Source organism: Aptenodytes forsteri, unplaced genomic scaffold (genome assembly GCF_000699145.1).
Source record: "Aptenodytes forsteri isolate BGI_AS27 unplaced genomic scaffold, ASM69914v1 Scaffold181, whole genome shotgun sequence".
Taxonomy (NCBI): Eukaryota; Metazoa; Chordata; class Aves; order Sphenisciformes; family Spheniscidae; genus Aptenodytes; species Aptenodytes forsteri.
Genome location: NW_008795702.1, coordinates 1498835 through 1519361, shown reverse-complemented (window position 1 = coordinate 1519361; position 20527 = coordinate 1498835). Strand labels below are relative to the sequence as shown.

Genomic DNA, 20527 nt, shown 5'->3' with positions numbered 1-20527 from the left:
CAGCTACTGAGCATCAAATATTTTATAAGATTAAAGGTTCCAGCACCCTGATCCTAAAGAAGAGAATTTGACTCTTGTTGGTTTTAATATAACGTAATGTCTTGTCTTGAGTAAAAAGCCTTAAATTAGTTGGTTGACATACTACACAGATGCTACAAGTCCAGTTAATAGCATTTTTGAGTACTTATGCCTCCCTGATTCAGTCATTTAAAACAAAAGAAAACAAGCAGTATTTAACATTTAAAAATAATAATAATAATAATAATAATTTGGGGCATGAATCATTCCTTACATTCTTTTTGAGCTACAGACAATTTCTGTTGGGAAAAGTGCCATATAGTATCGACAGTGACAACAAATTGTATTGTCCGGTGAACATCTGTTTCCGACTCCCACACTGATACTGCAGGTTGGGTACTTCTGAGTTAGTAGAAGGCTAATCACGGGCTGCCCGACCACAGAGGAACTGGAAATTACTGGTACGTTCAACTTTTATTATTGGAACACAGGAAGACTTTATCATCATGCTGGGAAGTTCTGTGTCTTTTGAAATATTGGAAAGAGGGTTATGTTAGCATAGAAAGCCACATGCGATAGTTCTTATGAAGAGGAGAAAAGTGGCTCCTGTTCATTGTGTCTGTCAGTATGTGCAGGTATGCAAGTCTGAGATGAAAATCTCAAAATGGAACAGTATTTCTGTTTTCAAGATGCAAGGTTTGATGGTGAGGGTTTGGGGGGGTTTGTTTATTTTTAATAAAATACAGTGGCACTGCAAAAAAGGACCAGATTCTCCCAGTCTTGCTCGATATGTAGTATTGTGTCCCTATACAAAATATCTCTGAAATGCAAAGCAGTTTCTGTGGGGCAGAGCAGGCTGAGGTTTAGTATGGGTTGCAGGATCTAGCCCTAGAGAATGTCAGTCTTGAAGAAAGATTTGATCTTTTCTAACTCATATTTATTGCACCAAGTTACTATGATAGCAACTTCTAGAGAAAGGCTGTGTTAACTAGCTAAAATTATTACTGTTAAAAAACCCAAAGACAATACCAAGCAATCTTTTCAAAATTGAGGGGAGTTTGTTAGAATGATCAATGTCATTTTTTCTCACAGTTGTGCCACCACTTGTTATTCAGCCTGGAGAAAAAGGTAAAGTTCTGCTTTGGCAGGGACAGAGAAGAAATGAAGATATGTTCTTGATAGGCACCATGTGCCAGTTTGATAAAGCTCCAACTCCTGATCTGTAAATACACCAGCCAGTGCTGGGATAAACCGCTGAAAACTATTCTCTTTCACAGAGGAAAAGGTAGAGAGAGAAACTCCACTGAAACTCCTATTAATACTAATTAGAGTTGCCAGCATGCAGGGGAATCAAAGGCAAAACATGTGGAGCTCCCATGGAAGTCAAGAGGAGAACGGTATGCCTTAAAGGAGAGGCATGCAAATTAAAATAAATGCTGTTCAATGTTACCAAATGAGCTAGCCATGTAAACACTGACTTTGAGGTGCAACCCTTCCTACTGGGAACGCCCCCCCTGAAAGTTCATTCCTAGTCAGGAGAGAGCATTGTCCTTGGCCACGCTTGCAGAATGAGAACCTATCTTGTGAACGACAGGTCCAAACCAAAGTAAAGCAATTGCCTTGTGTTTATTTCTACTGAAAGTTGTTATTATTACTGTTGCTGTTGTTAATATTCTTGTTGTTTATTCACTGTATTATAAACAAGGACCATTGTTTTCCAAGTCCTGCATCAGAAAGAGAGTTTTTTGATGCTACTCCTTAAAGAGATTTTAGATTTCTCAAAGACTCGAAAGTCCGGGTAGAATCTTAGCAATATGGCAAATATTCAAAATACTGTTGGCAGATTCTAGGTCTCAGCCTCAAATGCAGAAAACTGCCTGATCTTGCTTTTCATGAGTGTAATATGTACTCACATAGGTACTAACCCAAACAATACTCCAATAGTATTTGTTTGCGAGTACCTTGCTTTCTACCTCCCTCTTTTCTCTCCATCTGTAGCCAGAAGGAACATCAGTGATTGTGGAGGGGTTACAAAAGAAGCTGAAACTGTCTCATACCATGGTGACCTGGGTATCAGCTATACATTAGTCTTGGCTTCCACTTGCACACTAGATGATTTGCACCACCACCTAATTTAGTCTCATGCTTCCCAGCAGCCTGTCTACTACATCCCTACCATCTCCCACAATTCTTTCTAACAGGGTTGTTATGCCCTAAAACTCCTGCACAGACAAATGGGAGTAGAACCTGAGACTTTGGGCAACTGTCACCTGTTATTCTCCCTACATGTTTTAGCTGTTACCTGACGGAAAGTTAATAGTTTGGATTAACTATCTTTGTGGGTTTATTGTGATTTTTACTGAGCTCCAGGAGTATCAAGATGGAAAGGAGACTGCTGGCCTGTCCGACCCACCCACTCTGAACCTTTTTCTCAAAGATTCCCACCTTTTCCCAAAAGGGTGCACAAGGAGTTTAAGGGCTTGGCGCTGAAACACACTGACTGTGGTTGAAGATCTCTGTGGGATAGGCCAGTGGAGCCCGGAGCCACAGATAACTGTAGTTACTGCCTCCTATGTAGTGGCTGTGGTACTAACACAATTCCCAAGAAAGTAAAAGGAAAAGAGGATAACAAAATAACAAAAAGGGCATTTAGAAATAACACGTAGCAAATGAAACTTAAACGCTTGACACAGGCAGCTTTACAGAAGAAAACAGGAAACTGGCAGATGCTGTGAGTGAAACTGGAAATACAGTATTCAAGATCTTAACTTGCACTTCTTATTCAGACAAAATTCTCATTGTCTTCAATAAAGTTTTCTTCTGATAAGCCCTACAAGACTGGGCCCATAAGCACAACCTGACTTACACTGAAAATTACTATATGCAAGACTGACTTTTTCAGCTCTCGATTTAGGAGAGTGAGCAGTTGTAGGTACACATTTATTTCCTTGTACAGGGAATTCTGGCCATAGCACGGAGAGGAGGATGGCTCCCAGCACGCTGTTACTCTCTTCTCCCCATACCTTGAAGAGGGTTGAAGTAGCTTGGGGGATGACTAGATGACAGCCCTGTCTCTACCTCCCCTGAAGGGCTGGCTTAGCCCTCAGACTAAATAATCAGCTGGTGCACAAGGGCTGCAGCAAGCTGCTTCTCGAGTGGTGAGGGGTTATGACTCAGCACCACCAGTCGCTGTGTTTGCTCATTACTCAGGACAAATTGCGAGACTGCAGTTAAGTATTCCCCAATAAATACCAAAAAGTATCCAGATTAAACAAACAGACGGTGCTGACTGTAACACCAGAATAAAGATACAATTCTTCGTCACATCCAGTGTCACTTAGTCAGGGTGATGTTTCCTGTATTCAGCAAACATGCCTGTAAAAGAATTTCCTTGGCATACAGACAACGTGGAAATGTCCTTTTAAAAATCAGTTAATACCAACAGAAGTCATGAGCTAGCTGGAACCATTTCCTATGCTATGGAAAGAACACTTGAATAAGGTTAACCAAGACATGTCACTCTCCCAACCTCCCCCCTCCCCATCTATTTCTGGATGTCTTCTTTTGTTCACCCTTTGCTAATTATAGTGGCCTTGCTTAGGTGATATTTATAGTCTTAAAAGAGTTGCCTGACTTTTAGAACACTTTATTCATGTATATTTCCTGTGTTTATTGTTGCCTTAACTAATTTTTTTAATTAAATTTACTTGATCCAAGATTTTATTTAGCAACAAATATCAAAGTAACTTTTCCTTCAACAAATGCAAGAGCTGTATTTAGATGTAAAAAGTATTTTTCTATTTCTGAATTTCTGAAAACAGATTTTAGTTTCTTTCCCTCTCCAAGTGATGGGTATGACAGCCGATTCCAGAATTAGACAAAATGAAATTTCTTTTTTCACCACAATATGATTATTTGGTATCTTATTTTACTAATTTATCCTATCTTTTTTTGTCTGTAATGGTTTCTTTAATGACTGGGGTGTTTCCAAGACACAGTGTCAAGTATTTGTTTGCCCAGGCTGCCCCGATGTTTACCTAACCACCTATAACTGAACTCCTACCAGTTACAGCAGTGGAAAAAAGACATTGAGGATGTCCACCTAAAATTATAGCTTCACTTTCCCACCGGCACTGTATTTTGTCTCTTTCTTAGTTTTCCTTAATTCCTTCTTAAATCTGCCCTTTTATTTCTTCTGTAGTTGCTCTACAAATGTGCCTGTAGTGATGCCAATAGCAACAACTTTCAGTCCCTATTTCAAAACAGCGAATAAAGAACATTTTAGGGAAAAATTTGGTGCCTGTCTTTCACTCTACTGAAAGCAGTTGGATTTGGGGAAATATGAAAGCAAAGTCTGAGACTAACGGCGGTTCGCCTTTCAGCAGAGACCCTTTCTCCTTCCCTGGTAGCTGCCATCCACTCAGACGCGCGCAGGCAGAAGCAAGGGCACTGCACCTCTGCGGAGGACAAACCCAGGCAGCTATGGCCCCGTTCAGCGCGCTGGCACCCTGATGCCTGTGCACGTATCTCGGTTTTACACCCAAGCAGTCTTGCCCAGCGGGACGGTGAAGGGCAGAGCAGCCCGTTGCAGCCCACTCCTAAAGGTGACACGGGGAAGGGGGTGGCCCCTTGCCGGGGAGGGGCCGCTAGAGCCCCTCAGCCCCGCTGCCGCCCGGGTCGTGCATGTCTCAAGGCCAGGGTTGGGCGCCGACCCCGACGCACGCCTCTCCCTGCCCCGCTGCAGGGTTTGGGTGCCGTGCGGGTGCAGAAACACAGGCAGCAGAGTGGCTGGCCAGGGCTCGGCATCCAGCCCCACGGGGCACCTCAGGCTGCCCGCCCGTACCCCTTTTGACACAGCAAAGAGCCATTGTCAGGACAGGGAGAAGGAACGTGTGAGAGAGGCAGAGCCGCGGCCCTTGAGTTAGCTGCTCTTTTAGGGTTTGCTCCCAGAGTTCTTTTGCCGATGTCCCGTGCAGGGCACGGCCCCTCTTTCTGACGCAGGGCCCTGAGGGCACCTGCAGGCACTAACGGCCCCACCTGGCCCCCACCCACGGCGCCATTGAAGCTCCAGCCAAGGCCCTGGCCCCTCCCTGGGCTGCCTCACAGGTAAGGCTCCCTCGCCGCCTGCGCATGCCCTTGCCTGGTCCCTTCGAATCACCCCTTGTCCCTGGGACGCGGGAGGCCCCCTGTGAGGGTGGTGGGGCGGGCCCGCCCTGCCGGCACCCCTGGGGCCTGCCCTGGTTTGGGCACGGGGGCGGCAGGCCCGAGCCCCTTAGCTGGGCTGAGGTGACGGGGGCTGCGGCGCCTGCCGGCTTCTGTGGCACGTGGAGAGCAAATGTTTCAAATCAATTTTATAACGTGGTAAGACAGTGTGTTGCGATTTAGCCAGCGTTAACTCTGAATAAACCTGTGCTTTTTATTCAGAGTTGAAATGGTTGTAAACTTGATAACTGAGAGGTTTCTTATTAGGAAAAAAAAAATCAGAAAACAGTTAAAGGCTGTCCTGAAGATAGTCATGTTAGGTTTCAGCTTGCTTTTATCTGCTCTTTCCAGCCAGGTGTGGGAAAAGTGGGAGGGATTAAATAGCTACTGTACATGTCACTTTACTGAAAGATCGGTACTGCACTCATTTAATAGAGTACCAGATTTTGGATACTGCCACTGTCTTCACATTGGCTGTAATGGAGTTCAAACCAAGTGTTTATCATTCATTTGGATATTTCTTGAATTGCACTCAGGTTTAAACTAATTTTTGAAATATTATTTCCTCTTCTACTAAAACTCATCCTTTCTTGAGGTTGCTATTTTTGCATCTTGGCTTATGGGGGATGGGGGGAATAAGCAACTGAATTTTATTTTCAGCACATGAAATTATTCTTTGCTTCCTTTTTTAAGTAGTCTTGTAACTTGAGGTTATGAAATAGAGCAAACCATGATAGCTTCGATGCATGACAAAAAAAAAAAAAATCTATGGCTAAGTTTTTGGCTAGCATAAAATGCCATGCTTCCCTGGCAATAGATGGGTTATTCTATTTTAGAAGTCTGAAAATCTACTTGTTAATGCATACTGGCCAAAGTTTGGAAGTAGAGAGGTACCAGGTAGATGTTTAAGTGCAGCCTGCATCTTGATTTTACTGCCCCTATTTGAAACTCCATCTTATAATAATTTTAAAATTGGAAATGGAGAAGACTTAAGTCCTCTAGTATGTTCCTGTGCCTAGATAGCTGTATAGTGCGTCCAACCTGTTCTGAGTGATCTTACAATTTACAGCACAACTTGAAAGCTCTCAGCTTTAGGCCTTTTCTCCAATAATGAGTCTGATGACTGAATGTTGTGGAAACCATCTCATTGGTGCTACTACAGGTAGAATACAGTTCCTCACTCTCCAAGGTCTTTGTTTTGTTCAGATGTTGTGCTTCTACATGGCTGCCGTATGGTTGTATTTGTTGCTTCATCAAGCTATGAATATTCAGACCTCTTAGTCTTTCTTCATAAATCACACTTTCCTCTGCTTTTCTTGTCATTTGTCAGCATTTTTCAGCCCTAGAGCTGAGTGGATTATGTGAGCTATTGATTCCATAGGGCTGTATATACAAAGGTGATCATCCCTCGATCTGGAGCAGCTTACCTCTCCATATGAAAGTATAGAATAACATCCATTTATATTACAGGGCTTCGGCAGGGCTGACAAGAAGTCTGTAAGGGACTTCAGTATGGCTAGGATTTCATCCTTACGGTAGGTGATCCTAAAGGCTACAGGTTAACAGAAGAACATCCTTAAATCTGAACAGCCTTGATAGGCTGTTATAGAGGCAAACTTTCACCGTAGCTGGGAACCATCCCATATAACAGAAATATCATACAGGTATCGTACACAAGTGCTGGATCTGAATGATACAGGTATCTTACAAAAACTCTGGATCTGAGTGAAACAAGTTCTCTTTCTGTAGTAAGATTTACTGCCGGGTTGTAAGAAATGTCATAATTTGCAAAATGGCTTTTTTTTGGTGGCGGAAACTTGCAAAAAAGCCAAAAATGGAGTTCTTTGCAAGTGAAGATCTGTCATTCTACCAGTAAAACTGTGACTTTCTTAAGGAAAACCAGGAAATATATCTATGATTTTCCAAGAGACTGGAATTGTTTAAATTTTAATGTGCAAATCTCTCTCCATCATTTGGCAAAAAGATCAAATCCTCACAGCAGAAAATAACAGTTAAAAATAGTGGTCTGGAAATACAATAGGTTATGTTAACACGGCTGAGCATTCACTGTTCAGTTTCTTAGCCAGTACAGCAGTCATTGTTAGAATGCACTTTAATGTCACTTCGGAGTAGCCAGAGCATGCAAGATCTAAAGAGCACTATTTTTTCATCTTGCCCTACAGCAATGTGATATATGTTTGGTAATGCATCATCTTTCTACTGTCACTGCTGACAATTGTCAAACTTAAATTGGAAACTTACACTTTGAAGGAAAAAAGTAAACTGTAACGTTTAAACTTCTGGTTTGTGTAACATGCCTCCAACTCACAGATGAACACGCAAGTGTGGCTCTTCCATCAAGGCTGCAGTGTCTGCTTCAGGCCATGTGGCAGGAGTAGCTGTAGCTATCTAACTCCCCATGTCCATGCTACCGCCTATGATATCTCTGCTTGCCACTAGCATTAGGATGGGCTGGACAGCTTTTGGAATTGTTACTTGCTCAAATTTTCTCTACTAATAAGTAAAAAACCACTGTTGTTGCATCATAGCTATTCATGGGAACCTGGGTAAGTTTGCTACAGTGAACTGGTGACTGCAGATCCGCTCAAGTGTAGAAGTGGCAGTCTTTCAAAAAACACCTGCATGGAGCATGGTTCTTAGTCTCAGCATGACGCTTAACATTGGGGATGAGATGGAAAAATGACTATATCCAGAGCGAGTGAACTCAGTCTCCTGCTATCAGAGGTGATAACATCATGTAGCAGAGTGAAACTAAAGTATCCAGCTCCGACATGAATGGGCACAGGAGAATGTCATCTTTCTTCTTACCCCGAGAAAAAGTGCCCGAGGCTTAGCACTGAACAAACTGTTTAGAAAGGCTGCAAAATGACATGCCCACATGCTGAAATACCGCGTTCAGTCACATCCTTTGTTCAGGGGAGAGCCAGAAGATCATGAAGTTAACTTCTAACAGAGTGTTCCCCTACAAGGTTCAGCCAGGTGGCAGGTACAATCCCATGCTTCATTAAGCCCTGGCTTCTCTGCTGAGGCTTCTTTCTATAGCAATTATTTTACTATTTGTGAAATTAAATTAATGATTCTAAAGCAAAGAGTTATTTGGCTGTGTGAGAGAAATACTTTTCCCTTTCCTCAACATTTTTTAAATGTTTGAGAAATATTTTTTTCAGATCCAGATACACTTAAACCAGACTAAAAATCAACAGCTACACATGACAACATATTAACTAATCTGATCACTGATATTAAGGGAGGTCCTGGACCTCAGTTTCTGGCAGCCTCCCTGATTGAAAGAACGCTGCAGAAGTTTTATTTCATCAGCTATGTTAGTTACATTTCCTGTCCTGATAAACGCATACTACAAAGTCCAAAAGCACTTCAAGTTATCAAATTGCTTTTGATTACTTACGTCTAAATAATATATCAACCTTTCATCACCCTGAGGAAGAACTTTTAAGGTATTCCACTGCTGATATTTTTTCTCCAAAAAAACCCACTCTATTTTTTTTCCTATTCTGTGTTAATTCAGTTTAATAATTGGATTTCTTTACTGTAATTCCTTATTTTCTATGCATTTCTTGAAATTTAATTACATAGAGACTGAGACTTGAAATTAAAGCTGATGTATTGAGTATTATGTTACTAGATCTACCTAAATACATTTTACAGAAAAAATTAAGAGGCTCCAGGAGTTCTGTTAATCCTATTCACACTGAATCTGCACTGCTTTAAGAAATAATTTGAAACTCTGCTAATATAGTTGTGCTTATGGGGAATATGTAATACAAATCTAGGCCTCTGTTCGCTTATTAGCTGCCAAAACATCTGTGTTACCATGTACAGTAGAAGTTCTATAGATAGGGTCCTTTTGAGGTACGTGCTTAAACCATTGTTTCTTTGAAGGCCACATTTGCAGCTAATGTAAGCATGGACAAGTTTACACTTACAGCAAGAAATCTGTCCCAGAACTGATACAGCCTGCCATCAATAAATGGCCCAAATTTGCAAACTCAGTGAATAGTTCTAGGATGAGCTGCTTTAACATGAAGTACACCGGCTCTTCCTGCAATCATTCACTAAATGGGTTTGTGCTCAGATAGTACTTTGACCTATGACATCCTCACTAAAATAGCCAAATAAGTCAAGGTAATACTTTTTGTGAGTCACAAGTCCTCTAGTGCCTTTTTTGTAACTATCAACATTTAGTTAATTTTCTGATCCTCAGCAGGAGAAAGTATCCTGAGGACTGTTCTACAGTGCAGGTCCCGTTTTCTTCCTGCCCCAAGCAGAGACTGCTTGCTTTTATGGGTTCAGGAGTACTTAGCTTTGGAAGTAGTTGTTGAATTTTCCCTGATGAGGAAAGACCAGTCCAGTGGAACAAGGAAAGACATCCTTTCTTGGGGCCAGGTAACCTTTGGACTCTAGAAACTCTTGCAATATTTTCTTTTTAGCTTTGTACAAAGACCTTTCACCTGACTAAGAGAGCTGGCTACAAATCTAGCATCCCCAGGGCATTCCTGAGTTTTCTTAGCTGAGGATAAGATGGATATATCTTACTTTTATATTTACTGAGCTTTCAACAACTCCAGAATAGCAAACAAAGGCCTTCTTTACGATTACTATCATCAGGAGTCTACTAGGAGGTTATCTCCCTATTCTTATTTCATCTGTGTATAAAGAACTATACAGAAACATTTCTCATTATGAATAAGCAAGTAATATGTGATGTCAAAACCCAGATTTTATGATGTAATTACTAATTACAAAGTATTCTGACTTCACAAGACAGATAGGTATGTTTGAGATTCTAGCAGGTGTTAAATTCAAAGTTACTGGATTGCCACTGGCTGCTTTGGATCTTACTCTGCCATTATTACTAATCCTCCTAATTTGCTTCATTAATAATTCCATTCATTTCTGGTATCCAACATGAAGATGGGAGGATCTGCTCCTTAGCAAGTATGAGCGTTACCCTTAAATTACATACTTAAATTCATACAGAGGTCAAATTCTGTAAAATGCAGTGCACGCTGTAGGTAGTTCCGCCCAGTCAATATTTTTGCCTTTTCCATGCTTACATGTATAACACATTCCAAAAGAGGTGTTGACAATTTGTAGAGCAACAAGTGAGAAGATTGGGATGAGCATAAGCTGATAAATGCTTCATGAAATAAAGTTTTGAAACGTGTTTGTTATCACTTGAGTTCTCTTTAAAAAAGTCAAATTTTCAGCCAAATGGAAAGAAAAAGAGGAACCTTAAAAACTGTAGTTCACTGGTGTTTTTTTGTTATTATATCTAGGGTAAATGTGGCCTAAACCACCAATGGACTGGGACAGCATTTTTTTATCATGTCCTCCTCCTTTTCAGTCCCTCCTGAACTCTGCTAGCTACAAATATCTAGGTGTAGCAGAAATGAAAATGTTTGCCCTTTTATATGAATTGAAGAGACAAATGTGTAAGACTAAATTTAGAATGAAGTGAAAGGATATGGTAAAGAATTGCAAACATGCCATTTAGTAACTCACAGCCAGTTGTGCAAGGCATCACTTATCATGACAAAATCATGATGAATTTCATACAAACCACATTTGTACTTTTTTACTGTTTAATTATTTGAGTAATTTAAAATTTTAGTCCAGAGATCAGCTAATGCACCTGTCTTATCTGAAAGACATCTCAAGATTCAGTTGCTAAGTTTAGGCAAGTAGGAATAATAGGAAAATATCTTCTCAAGCAAATACATACTTCTCAGCTGTGCATAGGTAGGGAGCAAAGTTAGCTGTTCTGAAAATCTACTTGCATCTTTATTACAACTGCCTTTTCCCTTCCTTCTGCATTTAAAATCTCTCTGTCATATCCTTACGTGTTGGTTTTTTTTTCCCTCCCCCACAGGCATTCGTGTTCTGTGGAGCAATCTGAAATAGCTGCTTTTGCTACCTTGACCAGAAGGAGCTGAAACCATGGATGGATAGATAGAGCTGTGTTCAGGAAAGGTTTGGAAACCCTTTGTTTACTTCTGATCCTTCCCTCTCAGCTGCAGAGAGAGATGGTGTTGCCTGGTGCTGTTAACAAAGTAGAATCTGATCTAAACATGTTTTGAGCACCTCACTTTTTTAAAGTTGAGAAGCTTAAAGTTCTTAGCATTATGTGTAATCTGGTCCCTAAATATTGGATGTGGATGGATTTTAAAGTGTGGTGTTATTGTTCTGGAATGCTGTGCAGTTTAGTTGATCTTGTCCAATTAAAAAAAAAAAAGATCTGGATATGCCGTAAGGTATGAAACTGTCTGAACTCTAAGTTTCTAAGATGTAAAGGGTACAAATGCTAAGATGAAACCAGTGCCTTCTGAAAATGTGTGAAAGTCAGTTTCCTAGCCAAAGGCTATATGTAGTGAATTTCTAGAATATATGTATTTCCAGAAGTCTGTACGTACATGGTAGTGTATATATATGTCCAGAGCCAGGAGAAGTTGGTCAGCATTTTCATGAAACAAAATTCTGCATCTTTTATGTCCATACTAGTAAACATATGTTGGCTGAAGAATATCATCCAGGCTGAGACTGGAGGTGAAGACCATCTCTCAAACTATTCCCAGTATAGCATGTTGAATGCTTATAAAATCTGTCTATAGATTAAGCCATGGAACCATAAAAAGTAAATGTTGCTAATATCTTTTCATATTCTCACTTCAGTCATAACTGGAATTTTAAGGCAGATCATAACTTAAAAATTCTTACACTGAAGAGTAGCTTGTTCTGCAAGTCTCAGTGATTTTTAACATGGTTACTCCAGACTAAAGTACTCCCCAGTGTATGCGTAGAAAGATCCAGTCCCTGATATTTAGGACATAGTCTATTGGAATTGTAACATGTTTGCAATTTTAACTTTTAAATCATTTAAAATGGGTAGCATGACTTATAGCTTACTATAAAATTGTAAACAACTTCTCAAATGAAGATGTGACAGTCTTTTCCTCTCTTTAATCCATTTTCTTTTTCCCCTCTGAGTAAACTTCCTCCCTTCTTTCTCTTTATACAGACTGGGTTTTTAATGGTTCCTACAATCATTCTCTTGACAAAAATGGAGAGAAGATGGAGTTGTGTATGCAACATATACAGCTTTCTTTTCTTGTAATCAGGCTTTATTTCATGTGTCTGCATCATGATGGTTATGACAGAAATACTGTTGTGGCAAGCATCCTGACTGCAGATTTTTAATGGGATCTCCCTTCTGTGCTCTTGATTCACGTAGATTCAATTCTCAGTGAATTTCTACAGTAATTGTTGTGTTTGGATATTGTATTATTTTCCCTTAGCTTGACAGTAGTCAGCAAGAAATTATGGCTGGTCGCAAAACTTTACAGATTTCAGCAGCAAATAGTTGTGGCAAAAACATCTCTGTGTAGCAGACAGATTCAGTAACTAGCAATATAATAGGGAAATTCAGATGTGTTTTGAGTTCATCATCTTGAGGTTTTTCTGAGACAGAAGACCTTTTATTCATTCCAGAGCTAATTTCCATCAAGAGAGTGGTTAAAAACTGTAGTTTATCTCTATTGTCTGATCCCAAATTTCTGGCTTAAAATTTCAGACCTGACCACAACAGACCACAAAATTGCCTTAACAAAAAGTCCAAGAAATGTCAGTGGGGGAATTTCTGGCCACCAGAGAGCTGTGCATGAGGATTTATTGGGTGCTCCAACAAAATTAAGAGCCTAAAGGTCATTGTAGCCAGCCTAGACTAAAGGAATCCCCCATGTATCAGTGGTGATGAGAACCAAAAGGAGTCCTTAAGGTATCTTCTTCCTCCTTGCTTTCTGTTCTGTGTATACCCTGCTTAGGATTCAGCCTTCATAGTTAACTACACACACGAGAATGCACAAAATAATATCCCAGTGAGAAAGAGAATGTTCCAAATATGGACTTATATAAGGAGTGTACAGAGATGGACAGAAATGGCATTCCCCTGTATGTTAAATGAGGTAATAAAATAATTGCATAAATGACTGTAGAATGGTGTAACAGGCACCAACTCTGAATACAAGCCAGACAGTGAGCAATACTGATGGGGAAGGAGCAGAATTTATGTGAGGCCCTGTGGAGGTTAATAACAGTTGTAATAAATAGTAAAGTACAGGAGAGCTGAACTGAAACTTGAATCTCTTTGCTACAGCTAATTACAGGCTCAGGTGGAAGACAACTACAAGTTTCTCCTCATAATAGTCTGCTTAGTTCAATCCAAGTAAATTAAGAATGAGATGCTTGGGAAAAAAAAAAGATAAACCATACTTCCTTGCTTGAAGTACAACATTCTAACAAGTGGTATTTTTTCCTTGACTGAATGATAATATAATGTAAGATTGTTACCTACCTTAAGTTCTCTAAAAAAGATGCTACTCCTAGCCCACTCAACAATGGAGAAGAGGGTTTGGTCAGCCATTTTACACATAAGCCCAAACGTGTTGAGCTTCTCGTGTTTGCTTCTGTTGGCTTGCTCTTGCTGCAGATATGCCATGATCTTAGCTTGGACTTGCGGCTCATCCGGCTCACATTTCAGGAGTTCCAATATCAGATGTGGAATACTTGCTGGTGAGCTTGTTTGATAACTATCCATGTACGAGTAGCCCATTATTGACTCTGGTGAACTGGTGTAAGGGTCAGGGTACTCGGACTTGATAGCACGGCTTGGAAAATGGCCATAGGTTTGGTAACCTTGCAAGCTGCCGTGGGGCGGCATTGTCATACTAATTGGAGAGGTTACAAAGGGACTTCGGTCATAGTCTGTAGGAGGCAAGGCAGTATGGTTCAGAGGTAGGCCTTTGGAGGCAGAATGGATGTTCTGGATTGCAGAGGATATTGTCAGGTCAGTCGGCATTGCTTGGATCACCTGAGTCATGGCTTCCAGTTTAAGTCCATTTGCTCGGATAAGAGCTTTCTTCTGCTGCTTCAATGCCCTGTCTCTCTTGTACATTGGTCCAAACTTGTTTCGACCGCCACGCATTCGGTCAGCTCGCACAGCTGTCAGGGGAGAGGAGTAAGTAAATCATAATTAAAACTTGGAATCAGCATTCTTTAACGAAACATACATTAGGACAGAGCAGAAATGTAAAAATGTAACTCCTTTTTTTTTTTTTCCCAAATTCAAAGTAGCACTTTTATTCCTAAAGAAAAAGATTTATTTTGACTTAACAAATGTCACTTTTTTCTGGTAATTTAAATATCACATGCATATATTACTAACATAGAAGGACTTCTCTTTACATTGATTAGGACACAGGGACAAACACAATGGTTGGCTACAGGAATTTCACACCTGCTATGGGATCATGTGGAGATCTCAATGTATATTTGGTTTTATGTCAAGCTACTATGTCATTAAGAAACAAGGGCTGATGTCCAGAACTTGTCTGAGACGTATCCAGCGGACCACATTGTCTCATTATAATCATTCCATTACTGCCTTCCACCGCAGCAAAACATCTGAAATGTAAATTGTGAAATGTTCAGTAGTCATGAAGGGGAATACGTTTTTCTTGGCAAAAAGGAAATATTTCCTTTTGATGATTCTGTTCAGGTTGGTGTAAAACTTTAAGAGATTTCTAGTCAGCTGAACAGCTCTACAGAAATGTTTAGCTGCAGTTGGAATGTGCAGAGACAAAGCTGTCAGCTTGCTGCCTTCCACCCAGAAGGTGGAAGTGAAACAGAAACTATTGACATGCTTCTGGCTTGTAATATCTCTGGAATTAGAAATAATTAAAACAAATCCACCTAAACAGCTGCCTTGGGAGTCATACTGGTGGTCTCTGTCACAGCAGTGTCTGTCACCATGGTATATATGTAATGGACTAGCAAGGAGCTCTCACCAAGCCCACCTTGCCCGACGGCAATTAGATTGAAAGAGGAACCTTTGACAGCCTGGTGACATGTTGAGACTGCTGAGATTGCTGGAGGTTAAGTTCTCGAGCTTTTTATCTTAGGGATTAGTAGAACATTAAAAATTTATTATGAATGCTAGATATGCATAATACTGTACATTATTATAAGGACTTTAACGTTTAATGATTTTTTTGGTCCATGGTAATTTATGAACTAGACTTTAAGGCTATATATATCGCTATCAGGGAAATACACATATAAATGTCGCAAGTATTTACAGTTATGGAAGCACCTGTTCTTCCAATTTTCTAAACAAAGGAAAAGAAGTTGTATGGATGTGTGGATAAGGAAGCTAAAGTACATTTTCTAGAGTATCTTTAAAACTACTGGCGCTTTGCTTAAATTTGTAGTAAAATTGCTGCTGCTAATATTGCTGTTGATTTTGAGCAAAATGTAGGAAACTAAAATAATTAAATCACCATGCTGGTAAATGTAATTAACTTTAAATCTGTATACATAGCATCCTCCCAGGTATTCTACAATTAAAAACTGTGAGCCAAATTGGATTAGCAAGTGCTTTTGTGTAACTCCTACAGAAATTAAGGTGAACTGCATGTAAGCACAGAAGACAAAATTTGGTCCTGTATCATTGTCAGCAATTGAGAGGAGTTAAAAGCAGGAGTAGGTAAATATATTTTATCCTTATTCTTAATGTCAGCAATGAGAAAAGGATTCCAAATGTCCTGTCATTGTGCTATTTGAATTTGGAAGAACATGCGGTGATTCAGGATGTTTAGTGCAATGTGTCAGTGCTAGCTCAGTCCTGTGGGCAAATAGAATAGTACTGAATCCATCAAACTGCAGGAGGCCGATTTTTCTGTTTATCTTCAGTTATATCAACAGCTTTCCTTTGCCACACGGAGATAATTGGGTCTTATCCTTTATGGTTCCCTTAATGGTTTATGGTTTCCCTCCTTGGCCTGATTTTTCCTGGTTAAGCATCTAGGGTGAATGCCATTTCAGTACAATGGTAAGAACAAGGAATTTAGGAGCTTGTCCTTGGTCAAGCAGAAATGTCATTTGCTGTGAAATCTGAATTTTAACATTTTATATATCAAAGTTAGAATGAACTGCGTATGATTCTCAAATTCCAGTTGATGATAATTTTGCATTCGGTTATCTCAAAGGGTATTGTACACTTTTCTCTGTTCTCTGTACATGAGAAAGTGAAATGAAGTCAAAAAGTATACTTCAAAATGCCTTATTCTCTTTCATTTGTAATAGCAGCTCAGGTGTAGCCTCACAAAAATATAGGACACAACTTTAGAGATTATTTGGTTCCTTAATCTCAAAGGTAAGTTGGTGTGAGAAAAACCCTTATTTTATCTGTTTCTCTGTTTTCTGCCTTACTGTCAGAAGAATACACATATAAAAAACCATTCCCAGATAAAATATAAATAAAATCCAATAACTCTCCATAGCAATGACTAATTTTTTTTCTAATCTGGACACTTCTTACATATTTTATGCTTAACGTAAATTAAGACTTTTTAAAAAGCTGCAGAACTATTCTATCTAGATCCATTCATTCACAAACTCTAAAATACTGAAATATCAAATTATATACATACAGGAAAAAATGGATTATGGTTTTGAGTAGCTGTTAGTGATTTACCATTTACTCATCAGAATTTTTTTTATAAAGCAACAATGTCATTGACTTAGCATTTTTTCATAAAATAGCATGTAATAACATACGTAATCCTACCATTTTCAAAATTAATCTATAGTATAGTTGACAATATCAGCAAAGACTATAGCTCTTACCTTCCAATTTCATTCCAACACTTAGACATTTTTGAAATCGACAGTAAGGGCATCGTTTTCTCTGTGTTTTGTCAATCTGGCAATTCTGATTTTCTATACATGTGTACCTTTTGTTATTCTGGACTGTTCGCTTAAAGAATCCCTGTATGATAGATACAAAAGTTAGCCTGTTTTGCTTGAATAGCGTGTTTCAGCATTTTATTTTATGGAAATCATTGTAACATATTTTTCAGACACCACTCAAGCACTTATGAAGTTACATAGTTTATTTTAAATTTCAGTGAGATGTACCCAGGAGGAAACCACCAGACTCCAGAGGAGGTTTTCTTGTGTTGGTGCTATGTTTTACAGACTTATGTCAAAGCTTGGTACGACTGGCTGTAGTCTCCTGTGCCCCTAGCAGTGGTAGCAGAAATAGTGAGGCTGGCCAGTTCCTTTTGTACTCTTTAATCATTGCAAAATTATTAAAGTCTTCCTTTGAAAGTAGTTTTACGTGAAATAAGTAGGGACACCGTTGCAAAGATAACAGATAGCCAGAGTACCTCTGGCTACTGTACATCCCAGTGGTGCATGCTAGAGGCATAGTAAGTGCCTGCTGTTCATTTCTCATTGATTATTTTTTAATGAAAATATAATGTGCTAAGTTAATTTTTCCATGCAACTAAATATTTTAAATTGCATTGTTCTGGCAAAGGAGTTTCCTTTACGGTGCATTACTTAAATAACCGTAAAGAACTTTAAAAAAATTTTACATGACAAATTTGACATGTCATAAATTTGTAAGTATTTAAACCCTTTAGTATAATAGAACCATGCAGATACATTTATCTTCCAATATGATAAGCTGCATTTACAAATATTTTATTCTCAAAATTAATGAATGATCTAAACCAAATCGTACATTACTTGACTTTGTGTGTCAAGTGAGCTCTGACAGTTATAGTTTGTATGAAAAAAGTGCATGGTCATTATAGTCACAGAAAGTTACATCGTAATACTGAAGGATGAAAATAACTTGAGAAAGCTGCATTAGATTTTGCAAAGCTCATCTGTATTGAGGATACTTTTCCTACCTTATCCTCCCGGAACAGAAATACTCTGCATATAAATCAACTAAAATCAATATTTAGGACAGTTAGGAATGAAAGTTGCTCTAGAACTACATCACTTCACAACAGCAAAATACTTAAAAGCAACGATAAAATTACAACGCAAACCAGTCCAAGTTGTTTCCATTTGTGCAGATGAGATCTCTCCAAGAGACTTCTAAATCCTAAAGCTTTTTGGTGGTTAATTTTTTACGTGAATGTAACAAGAAACATATCAGAAATAAGCCAAATTATTACACGACTGTTTAATTATCATCTCTTCTGCTTATATTTGAAACTTTTTGCTGTACTTATGTTTGTATGAAGTAATTAGTACAGAACCTTGCAGCTTTCGCAGGTGAGAAGTCCATAATGGTACCCGGACACTTTATCTCCACAGACTGGACACAGTTCCTCAAGGTCTTCATCGTAAGAGTAATTCACCATTTTAAACTGAGACACTGGGGAAAGGAGAAATAGCACGTTCAATTAGAATTTACATTCGTAACTCCAATTTTCTGGAACTGTTCTCATCTAGAGAGAAAGCTCACTGAAACACACATGCCACTGCAAACTGGGGGGGGGGGGAAGTCTTATTTTTAAACACACAGCTTGCATTGAGACAGGCAACTTTTCATCAACAGCAAATCTGCATGGTACTTAGCAAGTGGAACAAACACCATCGGCTCCTCAGTTTTATGTTGTAAATACTTGTATTTACAGAGTGCCCTTAACCTAGTCCTTAGTTTATGGAATCACAAACTAAATGAATTCATCTAAATCCGAAAATGGTCAGGGGCAAGCTTTAAAAAGGCAGAACGAACAGATTAAGTGTCACTTGTGTATTCAAAGTAACTCAGTTCGTTTCCTTTAAAGTTTTCCTTCAACATCAGCCTGCAAATATTTACTTAGCCTAAACTTGTATCTTACAGACCCAGCACTTTTGCGCGGCGTTAAATGCAAGTTACTTACTTGCAAAACCAGCTTAAAACAACGTCCTCCGCGCCCCCCAGGCTCGTTGTCTCCGGGGGGGCGCCCCCCCCCCCAGCCCGCGCGCTCCCCCCACGACCGCCAGCTGCACCAGACCCCCCTCCCCGCTGGGCCACAAATACAGCAGGTAGGACCTGCTGCGGTGATAAGTAACAGCACATAGACACCATCCAAACAGGGGCTTCAGAAATCAGCCCACCAAACAAAAAGCCTTTCATACGAGTCCCAGAGTTGGGTGCAGTGTGACCCAATTCATATGTAACCATACAACAGTTTCCCATTAAATACTGATGGGAGTATCTCCTGAGGTAAATGCAGACATTTTTTTCCAAGCAGATGATGTTATTTACTGCACAAATATACATATTTTAATGTCATATGTAAGCTCTTGCAATAAGCGAACGAGTTCCTGGTTGTGGGCAGGGCCGTGCCAAATACTGAAGCAGACCTTCCTTACCAAACACAGTCCTGCTGTTGCCAATCGCAGTTTTGGCCACTTTTTGTCATGCAGTTCATTAGAAATCACTCACATGTTATAAAACTGTATTGCTAAATGCCTCGTTAACTGATCCAAGTCAAAGTCCCTGCATGTTTGATTCATTCTCCAAACAAAGACTGATTTTCCTATGAAAACAAACCACTACATGCTTCTCTTCACCCCTTAGGCAAGAGGATTTCTGGAGGTGGTTTTGTTTGTTTTTTTTTTTCCTTAAAGGTAACATACTTGATTGGAGAAACCGTTTTAAGACTTGAATCAAAAGAAAAATCTATTAGGAGCCTGTGTTCTTTACTAGGGCAAATTAGGAAAAAGTTGTATTTAAATCAATCAGTTCACATTTTTCCTTGGCAACATGTTGTAGAAGGGCTACAACCCCAGAAAAGCCAGCCAACACTTAGCAGGTCTGCCTTTTAGCTGCCCCAATTTTTGCAAAGCAGTAAAGAAATGCAGCAACACAGTCACACAGATAATGCTGTTGGAATTCCTCTGCTAACTCCCTGGTGCATCACTGCTCACTGTAGCAAGGTGCATTAGGTAGCAAATAGTTGTTCTAGGTACAAAGGTGCAGAGAAAATGCTGAGCATTACATAAAGGAAGGAACTAGACAGCCTTCCATGTGTGCATTGCAGCTGTGCATCACCTATAGATCACAGCAAAATGCCCCCCGTCCATCCCTCCCAACGCCCGCCAGCACAGAGCCGCTCCGTGCTTCAGTGCTGAAGTGTCTAAGAAGTGTTGTCAAGTGGTGCTTCCCTTCACTCCTTCCATCTGGACGATGATTAAGTTAAAAAGCCATTAAACTGGAACAGTTAGGCACTCCTGCTGGTACAGATATTGCTCACTTATGGGACTGCCGCGCAGCCCTGCCAGGGCTCGCTGCCCAGCCGGGGGGTGATGCAGGGCAAACCAGGGCCCGGCGCAGGGCTGGGGTGCCATGAGAGCACCCAGCTGGGGTGGCTCGCCCACGCTGCCTGACAAGTCGGCAGGGAAATGGCAGCAAGGGGCGGGG

The 20527-nt window shown here is 40.0% G+C and overlaps 1 protein-coding gene across 1 annotated transcript in view; it reads right to left on the bottom strand.

The window, feature by feature from the left end:
* NR5A2 (nuclear receptor subfamily 5 group A member 2) overlaps positions 1-18485 on the bottom strand; it is a 91624-nt gene extending 73139 nt beyond the window's left edge. The window contains exons 1-3 of the mRNA XM_009283174.2: positions 18372-18485; positions 16942-17083; positions 13610-14256 (exon numbers count right to left, since the gene is read on the bottom strand). Coding sequence (XP_009281449.1) covers positions 13610-14256; positions 16942-17083; positions 18372-18476 — 894 coding nt within the window. The 5' untranslated portion in view covers positions 18477-18485. The remainder of the gene's footprint in view (positions 1-13609; positions 14257-16941; positions 17084-18371) is intronic.
* Positions 18486-20527: the final 2042 nt, after the last annotated feature.